Here is a 15,248-nt window from a genome sequence, read left to right as displayed (position 1 = left end):
TTTCATGCATCACACGCCGTTTTACCGGGATCTATGCTTGTAGATCACAGGGCCATTTTGCCGTTTCTTTGGTGGCCAGACAAGGGGTGACCTGCATTGAACGCACAGTGAGACAGATACATGGACAAGTGCAAGTGAAAAGAAAACTAGACTCAGAAAAGTGGAGAATGAGATCACAAAAGCACTCAGATTCTAAAATGGGAAAAGTGAAGGAGAAACCAAAGCTTTCCACAGTTCTAGGGAGATCTGAAAGCGACGGGCACAGGTGCTGTTGCCACCGTGAGAGCACAACCCGGCTGCATTTAGAAGACAAACATGGGCCCGGCCCCAAGTTGTTTTATAAGAAGACTTGAGCATCCTGCAGACCGAGGGACTTACGCTGAGGCCGACTGTGAGGGCTTCATGGATGTGGAGCCGCAGTCACCCGCACCATGGGGCACTTTAGGGGACGCTGGCAGGGAGGAGTCAGTAAGCTCTTCAATGTCCGAATGTGAGGAAGGAGGCTTGGTGGACTTTTTCTTCCCAAAGGCTTGCTTGAATGAGCTTCTCAGCTGAAAAGAGGACAGAAATTACCTGTCTTGTCTTTTTGCACTTGGAGAATTTTGCTTTGGGGCGTTAGTTTGCAGGTGCCATCCTAGCCACTGCCTGGGGTCAGTATGTACAAGCAGAGTATTAACAGCTGCAGCGCGGTATCTCTAAGAAAAAAATGATACCGCGTTTGGGGTTTTGTTTTATTCCTATATTAATCCAGCGCAGCGCAAACACGGAAGGCTTTTAAATAGTGCAGGGTCAAGGGCACGGCTGTCAGAGCACTCATTTAAAACTAAGTACCTTGAAGGGATCTCCACTCCCAATGCTTCTCTCTTCAAGGCAATTTGTTTTAAATGGCCACTTTAGCGCTACAGTCAAGTCATGTCCCGCTGACAGTATAAACTTAAAAAGCAAAATGAAATCAAATTCACCTAACACTTCATTAATTGTGATTTTCTATTCAAATTTTCAGTTCCCGTACCATTCAAAACCAGAATCGGTCTCCCCTACAGCTCTATTCAGAAAGTGGTTTTTACCTCTTCTCTTTAAAATTTGAGATTAAAATGAAAAGACACAAAGAAAAGACATACAAGGTAATCTGTTTTTAAAAGGTATAAAAAGCCTACTGCCAAAATGAATAGCATTCATGCCAAGGTAGGGTATTTTTTATAGATGCATGCCAAACTGCCCACGGTTCATATTCACCTCACTTCCTCTAGAGTTCACCTTGCAGAAACATGAAAGAGTGTGGAATTACAAATCAAGGGAATGAAGGCTGATCAGTATTGTAAAATATTACCTGTATAAACATTTTTTTAAGACAAAAAGATATTTCTTTCATTCTTTATAGTAGGCACTCCAGTAAAATCCTCTGATAGTTAGGTTTTGGATTTCATCAACAGCTGTCCTTATTTAAAAATCTACCTTCGTTCCATGGTATTAAAAGAAATCCGTTACTGCATGGTTATGGTTTCTAAACATTTTGCTGTGATAGCATCTTCCCCTCAGTTTTTTAGCAACTGCTTTGTGTTATCATAAATTACATCCTAGTAAATGTAAAGCACTGCTCTGTTAAAGTGCATTTCTGTAGCTCTGCAATATCCCCTTGTAAAAAAAACAGAAAGCAGACACTAATAATGTAGTTGATTTCTTATGAGGTGAAGCTTTATTCACACTATGCCCCGTTGAAGTGGGTGGGGGGAGACTTTCAAGGTTTCTTCTTTCCTTTTTTTTCATGATTCATTTCTTCTCTTCCTCCATCCCCATCAGTACTGCCACCACCCCCACCCCACCCCCATCTTTTCTTTCCTTATCTCCATAGTAAACCCCTGCTCTCTCAGGGCTTATGAACAGATGTCATCTTATTTCTCCTACAACAACTTTATAAAGTCAGTATTAATTATCCTATTTTTGTAGATGAGAAAAGGTGGGCCCCTTCAAAAGGTGAGGCAGCCTGCCTCAGGTCCAACTAGTAAATGGCAGAGCTGGGATTCAAACCCAAACCTAGTCCTGGTGAAAATATACGCTCCTCAGCACCATGCTGCCCTAATTTTGGTGATGAGGACAGTGTTCCAGGGGCCAGTCACTTGAATGAGACTCTTTGTAAACTGATACGGATTTCTAAAGCTCAAGGGTTGGGGGAAAACCACCTGACTCATGGTGCAAGAATAAGCTTCAGCATGAGATGAATGACCATGGCTTACCCAGTTTTTCTTTTTCTTTTTCTTGGAGTCAGCATCATTACCACTACCAATGCTGGAATGGCTTGTGGCACTGTTGATACTAGAAACACTCTCAGAAGAATGCTGTCTTCTGATGCGGAGATCTAGCAACAGATAGAGAGCATCACATTAGCTCCTAAAGACCTTCCCTGTGAACACATATTACTTCTAGGCTTTCTGAGAGGAAGTCCGCTAATAAAAGTCAACATGGCTTTGTACTGATGATTTCAGTGCAGTTTTGGTTTTATAAGTTTAATAAAGTACAACCTCATTTGCTTTAATTAACTGGGTTATCGGCATTAAGATTCACTGGGTATCTCATATAGGTCTGTAGCACTGGTGGTTTAATGAGTTCTGAGTTTTATCCAAAAATGAAATCCTATGCTAGTGATTTCTACTGAATACCTGGATCAAACAGATATTCCAAAGTGATTTATTCCAAATGATTACTTCCAGGGAGTAAATGGAAACTCATAAAAGCATGAGAACTAATTGTGTCTTTTTAATATTAGTGCTTTGAATAAAGCTGCCAAAGCCAAATATATTAATTTTCCATTTCATAGAATCATACACCATGATAGAGCCAAAACAAACCTTGGAAGTCACTTAAGCCATTCAGTTCACAGATGATGAAATTTAAGTGCAAAAAAGTAACTTGGCCAAGGTCAAAGAGCCAGTGAGGGGAAGGTGCTCAAGAGAGAAAAAAAGGAAAAAGTTGGGGATCCCTAGGTGGCTCAGTGGTTTAGAACCTGCCTCTGGCCCAGGGTGTGATCCTGGAGTCCCAGGATAGAGTCCCACATTGGGCTCCCTGTATGGAGCCTGCTCCCTCTGCCTGTGTCTGCCTCTCTCTCTGTCTCTCATGAATAAATAAATAAAATCTTAAAAAAATAAATTTAAAAAAAGGACATAGTTTAAAAAAAGAGAGAGAGAAACTGCATTTACTGCATGTGTAAACTAAACAGAAAACATATTTAAGGCAGTGCAATTCTTCTATCATAATCCTGCCCATGACTTGGAACAGTAATGACAATAATAATAATAATACCACATAATAGTAAAGCTAGCTTTTACTATGTGTTTACTCTGCCCTGGGATTATCTAATTTCATTCCTTTTTTCCCTTTTAAAGATCTTATTTATTTGAGAGAGAGAAAGAGGGAGCATGAGTGGGAGGGGAGGGGCTGACAAAGAGGAAGAAGTGGACTCCCTGCTAAGCAGGGAGCCTGATGAGTAGATGAGTAGGGTTTGATCCCAGGACCCTGATATCATGACCTGAGCGGAAGGCAGGTACTTCCACTGAGCCACCCGGGCACCCCTTATCTAATTTCATTCTTAAAGCCAAGTGTTGACATAAGTTTGGTTACAGAGTAATTTTATCAGTAATTTTATCTACATAGCTGTAACACAGTAGAGCCAATCTGAGACCTAGGCAGATTCTAACGTCTATTGTGCTAATTGCCATGTGATATGGGCTTGCCATGCTTCTAAAAAGCATGTACTGCTTCTCTAGTCACACAAGATAACTTGAAAAAAAAAACATTTGATATTTAATCACGTTTTGAAGATATCCATTTACTCTATACAATCAGCTTATAAGATTTATTTATAGTTGTTGAAATTAAAATTTTATCTACTTAGTGTGAACTGATATTCAGTGTTAGTGGAGACTAAGAAATTATAAAATTGTTTTGGTTTGTTTTAAGATTTTATTCATTTATTCATGAGAAAGAGGTAGAGACAATAGGCAGAGGGAGAAGCAGGCTCCCTATGGGGAGCCTGATATGGGCCTTGATCCTACAGACGCTCAACCACTGAGCCACCCAGGTGTCCCAGATTTTTAAGGTCAAATCTGCCTTAAAGCCAAATTTATTACTATATTTAATTGGCATCAATGAAAATTTGCTAAGCAAAAAAATCTCAGTGGAACTTCTAAGATGTCAGAAATTACCATATAGCTTTCAAAAAGTTTCCATAGAAACAATAGTATAAAATCAAAGCCTTCCAGTTGATTGATTTATTTAACATTATAACACCCCATGACAAGGAAACTATAACCATTACTTTCAAAACATATAATAAATGAGTACATGTGTGGGTATATAATATATGTGTATGTATCTCTATCTTTATAGTCATATAGGTACATATCAGTAAGTACCTTAATTTTTCCATTAAGATAATAGTATGCTGACAAATTTTAGAGGAGGGAAAAAAACTACTTTTCAGAATTTGTAGATTTTGGCCTCTTAAAAGAACTTTAAAAAGTAATGATGAGAATATTTACTGTAGTTATATGCCTAAAATATTACCAACATAAAAACTTGAACAAAGGCATTTATTTATGTGTGCTATTTCGATTACACAGTAAAGAGCATAGTATCCCTTAATCTATGAATATGGAAGTTATATGACTAAAGAAAAGAAGAATATGTTGATATTTATTTGTGTTTTAAATTTCTGCTGCAGTTGGCTATAAGCTTTTGTGATCAAGATATATTTATTTTCCTAGTAGTGGACTTTGACAGATAAAGCAATTATACTAAGTGTTAAAGTACTCCAGAGTTTTTATACATCCAGAATTAATAAGTTGTATTTGACTTTGATTAACTCTCAAAACTTAAGAGGATGGGTAATTCTTATAATTGAAAGTCAAAAGTTGTCCTTGGAGGTATTATTTACCTTCAGTTATGATGGGATTTACCAACAAAGATTAGCAAAGGAATGGTTTCAATAATATCATGGAATGAAAGGAATGCATTTTATTCTTCTCTATTCCTTTCTAGTGCTTGTATTTGATTCAGTACGTGTGGCATCACAGAGCTTACTAAAGAATGGTTGATCAAATGGATAACAATATGAGTGAATGGAGAAGCTTTCTCTAAAAGTCTGTATTTCAGTTAGGTGTTTGTTCATCCATTCATTTCCTCTTCCTACGCTTCATACCACTACGGCCCCCCGTTCAAGCTATCACTATCACTTACTTGCTCTACAGCAAGAATAGTGGTCCAACTTACTCACTTTCAAACCATCCAATAGATAGTAGCTAGGGAATTCTTTTTAAAAGGAAAACATCATTACTCCCTTAAGACTTTTCAATAGATTCCCATTTTAATAAGAAGGAAAACATTTCAACTCTTAAACAGGGCCTAAAAGTCCCTCAGTAATCTGGTCAGTATTTATCTCTCTAACCTCATTCTACTTGTTTTACGTTTCCTCATTGTAACGGTTTCATAAGGAATTAGTCTATTTTCTATCTCAAGATTCTTCTGGAATATTCCTCTCTCAATATTTACCATATGAGTTGATAACTATTCCTTGATCTCACGTTAAATGTTGCTATCTGGGAAAGGCCTTTCCTGACTCTTAACCTCTAGTAGGTTCCCTGGTACCCTTGCTTTCTATGGCACCTATTCTTGTCCATTTTAGAACTTATGACTATTTTGGCATACATATTCAGCTATGCCAATGATCACAACAATTGTTTATTTTCTGCTCTCCCACAAGACTAAAAGTTTAATGGAAACAAAGATTATATCTGTTTGGTTTACCATTGTATACCTACAACCTTGTATGATATGTGGTAATCAATAAGCACTTATGCGTAATATTATTCATATTATTCATTCAACGTAACTAAGTTTGCTTAACATTCCTAAAAATGTATTCATTGTTGATAGAAATTTACTATGTGTTTTGCTGAACTGTTTGGTACATCTCAAGGAAAACCTATTCTATGTTTATACGCAAAGGTAGTGAGTTAAAAAACAATAGTACATTTTGAAAAGTAAGAGTAAAATTTTCCATTACTTTACTTTTCATATATAGTTGTATACATGTATCTGTATATAAAGTTATACAGAGATGTTTACATCTCTGTGGCAGTGGGCTGCGAGCCCTTGAGTAGAGGACTTTTTTTTAAATCTTTGTTATTCAAGATCTAGTAGAGTGGCTAGTATATACCAGGTATTCAAATAACATTTGTGCATGAGTAAATAAATTCATTATATTATAGATTGCTATTATTTATCAGGCTTTGTAGTAAATGTGATGCACAAATAGAAAATAAAGTTACATTAATTAATTATGTGATTTTTTGTCATAGTTTGATCTGTCTAAAGAAGTGCTGCCTCACTCCAAAAATATATTATAAGATTATATGTTACGATTTACCTAACATAAATATGTAAAAGTCTCAAAAACCAAATCTCAATGAAATCTCAGATTATAAGCTTATAGCTCATATAATCACTTTAATAACCCATGAAAAGATAGACTGTTATCTTTATTTTCTCCATGTGATGTCAATGGTTAATATAGTAAGAAACAGTTTGTGTTCACTGAATTTCATATTGTTTTAATATTACAAAAACCTAATCTAAATATCCCATATACACTTATAATTATTTGTCTTTACTAGTTTTAAATCTTGTAAAAATATTTTTAATCTTTATTGACCAATTTGAATATTAATTGTTATCATTTTACTCATTTTATGCACTCCTCCCACATTTCTGAGTAGAGGAATTCCTTTTTTCAACTCCACTAGATATATTAGGCTACCTGTTGCCTAAGATAAAAGGAATCCTTCCAGAGAGTTTTACTTCAGTGACTTGTACTGTGTTAAAGAAAAGATTAAGCCTTTTAAATTCCCTTCTGGACCTATTTACGACATGAAGATTTAGAACATAAGCTGCTTTGTTATAGCTCTAAGATAAGCTTTAAATATGCAGTAATTTTCCATGTGGCATATAAATCAACTCCCCCACATGGAAAGTTGCTAAATTCTTAACAGAAGTAGCCCCTAGAAAACCAGTTTTTCCTTCAATTTAAGTATATCTCACTTTGTATAATTTTTTTCCTAAGATTTTAAATTCAAGTATTTAAAAAATATTTTATTTTTTTATTTTTAAAGAAGATTTTATTTATTTATTCATGACAGAGCGAGAGGCAGAGACATAGGCAGAGGGTGAAGCAGGCTCCATGCAGGAAGCCCCATGCGGGACTTGATCCCCAGACCCTGGGATCACCACCTGAGCCAAAAGCAAACGCTCAACTGCTGAGCCACCCAGGCGTCCCCAAAAAATTATAAATTAAAATTCCAATAAGCCCCTTTTATGTTTAAGGTACCATCACAGCCACTTAGACTGAAAAAACGAAACACTCTACCATTGATCAGAAAGAGGTAGACCTTAAATAAATTAAGGCATTGAAGTATGATACAAACTTTGATAGAAGTACAGTTATTTCCAAAAAAAATATCACAAAGGAACTTTATCCAGTGTAAGGGTCAAGGAGGCATACTTAGGCCAACTCTTTTAAGGTCTCAGGAAGTTTTTACACTGAACAAACAAGGCAGAAAATTTTAAGTAGAAATAAACAGAACATACAAAGAACTTTTAGAGAATTGGAAGTTCAGGATACCTAAAATATACAATATAACAACAACAAAAAAAAGGCGCAAAGCCCAAGGCCTAGAGCAGTGTCTAGCTAATAATAGGCAATCAATAAATACCTGCTGAATGAACAAAGTTGGTGAAGAGAGATTAAGTCATGTTAAGAAGTTTATATTTCATCCTAAAAGCAATGAGATACTTGTAGATATATGCTGTTGATAATTGCTTTGGTTTCAGTGTGAAAAACGATATAAAATGATAGAAGATGAAAGGCAGGAAGGACGTAGGAATTTGTGGTCATAGTTCAGGGGAGCAATGAGAGATGGTGATAGCAGGGTCAGAGAAACAGGCCAGACCCAAGAGATATTTAATGGGTGGAATCAACAGAACTTGATGATTTAATGAATGAGTAGAGGACGATCTATGAATGACCTCTAGATTTATGGCTATATGGAAGGATGATGGTATCATTTACTGAGGCAAGAACACTGAAGGCATAGCAGGTCTAACAGGGAAGATGACAAGTTCAAATTTGGAGATGTCGAATTGGGTGTGATATACAGACATCCAAAGATAACCAAATGGAGCTCTCTCTTGGGCACTAGACTTATAGATCTGTAACTCAACAGATGAGCCCAGTCTGGAGAGATCTATTACCAGTTACCAACACATAAAAGATAAGTATAGCTAGAGTATTAGATGAGCTTTATAGACTTTTGGGTAGGATGAAGAGAATCACAATGTACAAAATCGTAAAGGAAGAGAGCTGAGGACTGGGTTCTAAGAAACATCAATATTTAAGAAATGGATACAAATGAGTGAACCTGCAAAAGAAATTTTGAAAGAGATTTCAAAGGAACAGGAGAAAAACTAAGAACGTTAATGTCACAAACATTAGAAGAAATGAAATGTGTCAAGAAGGATGGAATGGACAGTCAGCATCAAATGCTACTTAGACTGTCAAATACAATAAGAATTTTACATGTTATATTGGATTTAGTGTCCTGTAAGTCATTATGGGTCGCGGAGAGAACAGTATTGGTTTGGTGGTAAGAGAACCCACACTCCAGTGGTCTGAAGTGTGACTGGCTGCTGGAGACATTAATAGATTCTATCAAATGGATTTCTCCTGGAATGGATTCACCTGTAGATGGAAAAATACATGACCGAGCATTCAGGATTTAGAAAAGTATTTTTCTAGCTGATGAAGAGCATCCTGAGTGCTGTTGAAAAGATTAGGATATGAAAAAGTAGAGCCCATGCAAAGGAAAATAAATGACAGGACATGAATACAAAGCATTTCTGCTGTGGGAAACTAAGGAGGGTGTGGTGACAAATAAGATTATTTTATTATTGTTTAGAACTGATGAGGCATAATGATAATTAAAAGCAGACTTTTAGTCTTTTTTTCTTCCTGTTTTTACATTTCTGTAGAAAAGTGTACCTTTTCACTGCCTCCATCCAGAACGAACTGTTCCTCATACCTATTATTGATATTTTACCATATTGACTATTTGATTTTTGTTTTCAGACCTAGATTTTTATACTCCTTACAGGGTGTGTTTTGCTTGAAGTCAGACATGACTGTATTAAGAAACCTCCCCATCCCCACTTTCACTAAATAGAATGGAGAAAAATGTGTGTATGACTACAGAAGCAAATTCCTTAAGCTTAATTAGAAATTATTGATAAGCAAAGCTACTGTTCTTGAATTCTGGGATTTTGACTGTATTAATACCAATTTATTCATATTAAACCAAGTGCCCTGAGTAAAAGCAGCTTCACTCTAATAAATAAATAAAATATATCCCTATTATTATTGGATGAAAAATGGCAATATTTCCAAATATACCTTTGGGAGGGTGGTCTGGACCATTCAGGGCTCCCTGAATAGCTGCCTGGGCAGCAGAGTTCTGGGCCTTCAGCATTTCAATGGTTTCTCTTAGTTCTATAAGTTCAGACTCCTGTGAAACAAATAGAATTTAGAAGTTTTAATACCTAGAGAAAACAGTAAAATGTCCTTGTTCATAATTCACAATCACATGGGTTTAATTTTATGTAGTACTAACATCCTGGGAGATTTGGATGCCTGATGACCCCATTAAGTCATATCTAACAATTCTTATTTGCTTAAATGTACAGGAAAACTAAAAAAAAAAAAAAAAAAAAAATATATATATATATATATATATATATATATATATATATATATATATATATATATATCTTGGTTATTCTCTTATAAATGTGATCTGAATAGCCTTTATTCCTTTCGAAGGATGGCAATTAAAGCTGACCAGTGCAACATAAAGCAAGATATCACACTGCCCATTTTATACCAAACTTATTAATGCCATCATGGTTACATCACCTCGCTAGCAGAACTGTCCAGGTGCATCACATTGCATTTACTGTCAGCTGGAAACGCTGAATTCTTGTTGAATAGAGGACTTTAGATTTTGTCTCACTTACTTTGCACTTGGGGAACGGATTCTTTATATTCAAGTATAAAAGCAGAAACTGAGCCCTAACTCATTCCTACCAAATGTCATCTTATTAAATTCTGCTGGGCAAGTCAAGGTCATCTTAGATTCTGATACTTTTCATCCAGTAAGATTCCTAGATTGGAGACCCAATTTTACCAAGCCAAAGCAACACAGGGATTTTTTTTTAAGTGAATAGAAATACATGCAATCTACATTCCTTAAATAATACTAATTTACAAAAAAAAAAAAAAAAGTAGCTTACAAATCAAATTGTCATGAAACATCTATTTTCTTATTGAATCCAGAGTAACTTTAAGATGTGTCCCACTGAACATGTAAATGTGATCTTTCACAGTTATCGAAGTGAATTATTTTACCAGAAATGACTATGAGGAAGAATGAGGAAGACAAGACATGTGTCTCTCCAAAAAAGAAGTAAAGTATTGTTTCAGCGTGGGCAGTATTTCCATCAGGAGCTTGAAAACAAGGGGTATTCAGAATTCTTGGCAGTGGTGGCAACTCTAAAAATTAGAATTCTTGTCAGTTTCTTAGAGGGAGAATTCTGAGGGAATATAATGGTCATTGATCATTTTCTCTAGCATCTTTGGCAGAAATCAAAAGAATCAGGCTCAGGTTCTTCCCTCCATGGTAAATAGGTTACTCCTACTCTCCACCTTCCAGAATATATGTAAAGCAGTAAGATCATGACAATTGCCTTTGTAGGAAACTAATTTAGATGTAAAAACATCCAGAGACTATTCTAATCTTAGACACTTAAAAAAAAAAAAAAAGGACAATGCTAATTGAAATGATAGTCAAGTTTGGAATAGATACCTAGCACATCCTATAACTTTTTGTTGGCCATCTGACCTATTTCTAGTAGATCACAGATATTTTTTAAAAAAACCCCTTATAGATTTCTAATAGTTTATAAGTCAAAGAATTTCATAATGAACAGTCAGTAGCAACCTCTTGCATTCACAGCTGGGTCTTCAAGTATTTGACTGTAATTTAATTTGCATGTATCTATCATAAAAGAAAAATACCATGTTTGTGGGAAACTTCCAGGGCCACAATATAAAATTCAGATCCAATTCATCATAATTTTTCAGTCTCTCCAAATTCTTTCTGTAATTTTGTCCCTTGCTCTAATAATAGATAACTTTTCCAAAACTTGATATATTTTCCATTTAAAATAAATCTCTCAACAGATAAAATGTTTACTGAAATTCATTCTGCTTTTACCAGAAAATTATTCACAAAATGAGCTCTATAGCACACACTTAGCAAATCATACAATTTAAATAGCAATTTTACAACATATAGACTAAAGTACATGTTAAATTTTAATTAAAAGCAGATTTTTCATCCTTGAATTTAAAGTCACTAGTGCTTGTACTGTAGATTAAAAAATCTGCTAGAACACTGGCCTTACGTTGAAAGAAGAAACATGGAAATGAGATCTCATAAAAGGTCTAAAAAATACAGCTTAATTTTATGAGTAAGCTGACTTATTTCAAAGTCTAAACTTCAGTCTTTTCTAGAGAAATCTCAAACTATTTTTAAAAAGATTAGAAGTGAAATGCTCAAGGAATATGGGTTTTTTAGAAAACCACATTTAGTATGAGATAGAAGAATCATAACTTTTAAAACTAGGTATCTTTTCTTTAAGGATTATTAATTTATTTGAGAGAAAGAGAGAGAGAGCACACTTTTATTTTTTTGGCCACGGTGGGGAGTGTGGGTCAGAAATATAATTAGAAGTGAGTTCTAGAAATAGCCAAATATAAAATTGTTTGATACTATGAAATATTTTCATTTAGTCTCTATGTTTTGAAGGTGACCAAATGGACAATACTTCAATTTTGAGACTCTCAATTAAACTCTCAGAAGAAAACCCTGGAAAATGTATATGCCATCAAGATATGGATTTAAAGCCATATCATACTTCTAATGCAGTAGCTTCCAATTTCTACTCTCTTCATTATATACCGAAGAGAAGCTGGGGGCTAGGATAATTCTGTACAGGATCTTGGGAATAGATTATCAGATCATACCTTGTTGATATTTTTCCAATTTTCAAAAGTGGGAATTAAACTAAAACTTCGTTCACCTACAATAAGCTATTCAGATAATGATGCCGCAAATGTCTGCAGATCATGTAAGATTCGAGTTTTCCATGAGAGATTCTTGTGTAAAAGAAGCCAGATGGAGTCAATATCTTTTCTAACTGCTTTGTGCAAGTCTCTAAACTAAACAAGTTACCAAGGTCAGACTTGGAACGCTTCAAAATGAGATGATCAAATACTTTGTCGTAACACTAGCCTTACTTGGTGTCCTTTCCAACCTAATTTTCTAACTGCATCTGACCTCTTTCCAAATTTCTCCTGGACACAGGCCTTGTTGAAAATCCCACAAATTTGGCAATAAGTCTCATCAACCAACTGGACCTTCTGGACAAGACTCTTAAAAATTTCTCCTAAATCTGTTTTTTGCTTCCTTACACTGACCCTGAGTTAATCTTACACTATCTAGCTGTAGTTTCTTGAAACACATCCCACTCCCCACACCCATGTGTGTGCCTTGAAATATTGTTCTTCTATTGAAAGAACTCAGCCAGCCCTGATTCTAACAAAATGCAGTAAGTTCCCCAAATCCCAGTAGTGCAACTAACTTGATTCCACGAACAATATGGATTCAAATTATCCTATGTTCTAAAAGGCTAATGAATGTATTTTCCAACTCTAGTGATAATTTTTTAAAAGATTTTATTTATTTGACAGAAAGGGGGGGGGAGAGAGAGAGAGAGTGAGAGAGAGAGAGAGAAAGGTGGGGGAGTGGCAGGCAGAGGGTGAAGCAGGCTCCCCACCGAGCAAGGAGTCTGATGTGGGGCTGGCATCATGACCTGAGTTGGAGGCAGATGCTTAACCAACTGCTTAACCCAGGTGCCCCATGACTCTAGTGATAAATTTTAAAAAACACTTCTACTTTTAATCTGAACTGAGAAAAGTTAATGTAAAGACCCAATTCAACTAAAGTTTTAGCTAGTTCTACATTATCCATTTCCAGGGACTTGGATTTTCTCATTTTTAATATTTAAGCTTCTATTTATCTAGTCACCAAAAAAAGTAGCTTCACAGGGGGAAGAATGAGCGAACTCTGGACTTTACAGTTGGCATAACGATCAATATCTGAGCTCAACGACTTAAACAAAAAGATATTCCTCTGCTGTGTCTGACATTCTTTTTTTTTTTTTTAAGAGAGGGAAAGAGAAAAACAGAATAATCTTAAGCAGGCTTCACGCCCAGCACAGAGTTGGACGTGGGGCTCGATCTCACAACCTGAGATCATAACCTGAGTTGAAATCAAGAGCCACCCAAGCACCCCTGTGCTCAGACATTCTAATAAGACGAACCTAGTACACCTTAGTATATGTTCTAATTGCCTCTGGTACAATTGCTGGAGGGAATTAATTTGGAAGTCTTTTAATTATCAGTGAGTACAGCCTTAGTACATTCACCTGGATTTAGCAGTAGTTCTGAAAAAAAAAATTCATTCATTAAAATACACATTTGTAGAATTCTTGCCTTTTGATGACTTGTATTACAGCCTTCCTCATCTGGCATTCTATAAGAAAATAAAGTGCTGAACGATCATTTGAATGGCATTTTTTTCCAATTCTGACACGGATGGTACAAAGTTTGCACCATTCCAAGTGCAGAGAAGTTACTTTATCATTTATAATTGATATCTCAGGGCATTAAGTCTTAATTTTCTCAAAGAATCTTGGGGGAGAAGCGCTAATAAAGGGACAAGGACTACAAATGTAGGTATAATTATTGATCAGACTATGTCACTGTCATAATCTGTTGAGCCTTAGGTTAGGCATAGAGCAATACCTAAAGACAGCCAACAAGCATTCATGACAATTATCTTAATTTTTCCTAGTTATAGACTTACTATTATGTAACATGAGCCTTCTAGTGGTTACTGAGGATGCTGTTAAACTATGGGACCGATCTTCATTAACTTTTATCATATTAGTCTAATGGCAAAAGCCTTGGAATGGCTCCTTGTTTTCAAGGACCAGATTCCTTAGACATCTTTCTAGCCTCAGTTCCACATTTCTCTCTACATTCCTTCTTTTTCCCTCTTTTCCCCTTCCCCTTTTCCCTCTATGTCTCCCTCTTCCCTCTTTGCTGCTCAAGCTCATGGTGCCCCTTCTTTTATAACATACAGTCCCCCCACTTTCCAAAAATTAATCTTTTTATCCTCCCAGAGCCCAGGGGAGTCCTTTATGCCATCTCTACTCTGGAGCCTAGGTGAAGATGCAGTCTCCTGTGAGTACACTCAGGATACTCCTATACTTCCAATAGCACCCCAAATTTTCTGCCTCCTGAGTTATTCATACATGTCTTTTCTTTCTCACCAGATTATAAGTGTATAAAAGCAGTGGTCTGGCAAGATAATCAGGATTACAGATTTGGCATCTGGGAGCAGGGAAAGATTTTAAGATACTATTCAAGGAAGTGGACTTGGTCTATACATGAAACTAAAATTTTAATACAGTTTTCAGACTATTAACGCCATATGGTTGTTGAAAATCATACTTTAAAGCCAGAAGAAGCCTAAAGACTTGGATTTGAGTCCTAGTTTTATTTACATTTGAGGGTTTGACTCCCAGTTTCATTAACATTTCTCAAGTATGTAACCCAACCTTGACTTCTGTTGCTTCCTGTGGTAGCATCCCACCTTCACTTCCCAGTATCTTCACTCTCAACATTTTCAGTGGTGCTTATCTTTACCTGAAATCCTGTATTTTTATCATAATCTGTCACATACTGGAATATAAACTCTATTTTATGTTATAATCAGTTATAAACTAGGACATAAACAGTGTGTGTGTATATAAAATGCATATATTATATGTAATATATTATATATGTATATACTATATATACATGTGTATATTATACACACATATATGTATTTTTTTCACTGCTGAATTCTCAGTAGCTAGAGCAGTCTCTCCTACACAGTAGAAATTCAATAGAACTTTGGTGAATGATTAAATGGACAAATGAGCCTTGAAACTCCAAGAACAGAGTTTCAAAAACC

General features: G+C 35.8%; 1 protein-coding gene across 16 annotated transcripts in view; it reads right to left on the bottom strand.

The window, feature by feature from the left end:
* The window catches only part of NAV3 (neuron navigator 3), a 1,006,607-nt gene that overhangs the window by 37,506 nt on the left and 953,853 nt on the right, over positions 1 to 15,248 (bottom strand). For 15 of the 16 annotated variants that reach the window (XM_077845591.1, XM_077845595.1, XM_077845596.1 and 12 more), the window contains 4 exons: positions 9,497 to 9,608; positions 2,235 to 2,356; positions 1,237 to 1,257; positions 379 to 551 (listed from right to left, as the gene is read on the bottom strand). In XM_077845591.1, the coding sequence (XP_077701717.1) occupies positions 379 to 551; positions 1,237 to 1,257; positions 2,235 to 2,356; positions 9,497 to 9,608 (428 nt within the window). The remainder of the gene's footprint in view (positions 1 to 378; positions 552 to 1,236; positions 1,258 to 2,234; positions 2,357 to 9,496; positions 9,609 to 15,248) is intronic. The other variant, XM_077845588.1, reaches the window with a different exon arrangement.

The sequence above is a fragment of the Canis aureus genome, chromosome 13 (assembly GCF_053574225.1).
Source record: "Canis aureus isolate CA01 chromosome 13, VMU_Caureus_v.1.0, whole genome shotgun sequence".
Classification (NCBI taxonomy): domain Eukaryota; kingdom Metazoa; phylum Chordata; class Mammalia; order Carnivora; family Canidae; genus Canis; species Canis aureus.
This window is presented reverse-complemented; position numbering and strand designations above follow the sequence as displayed.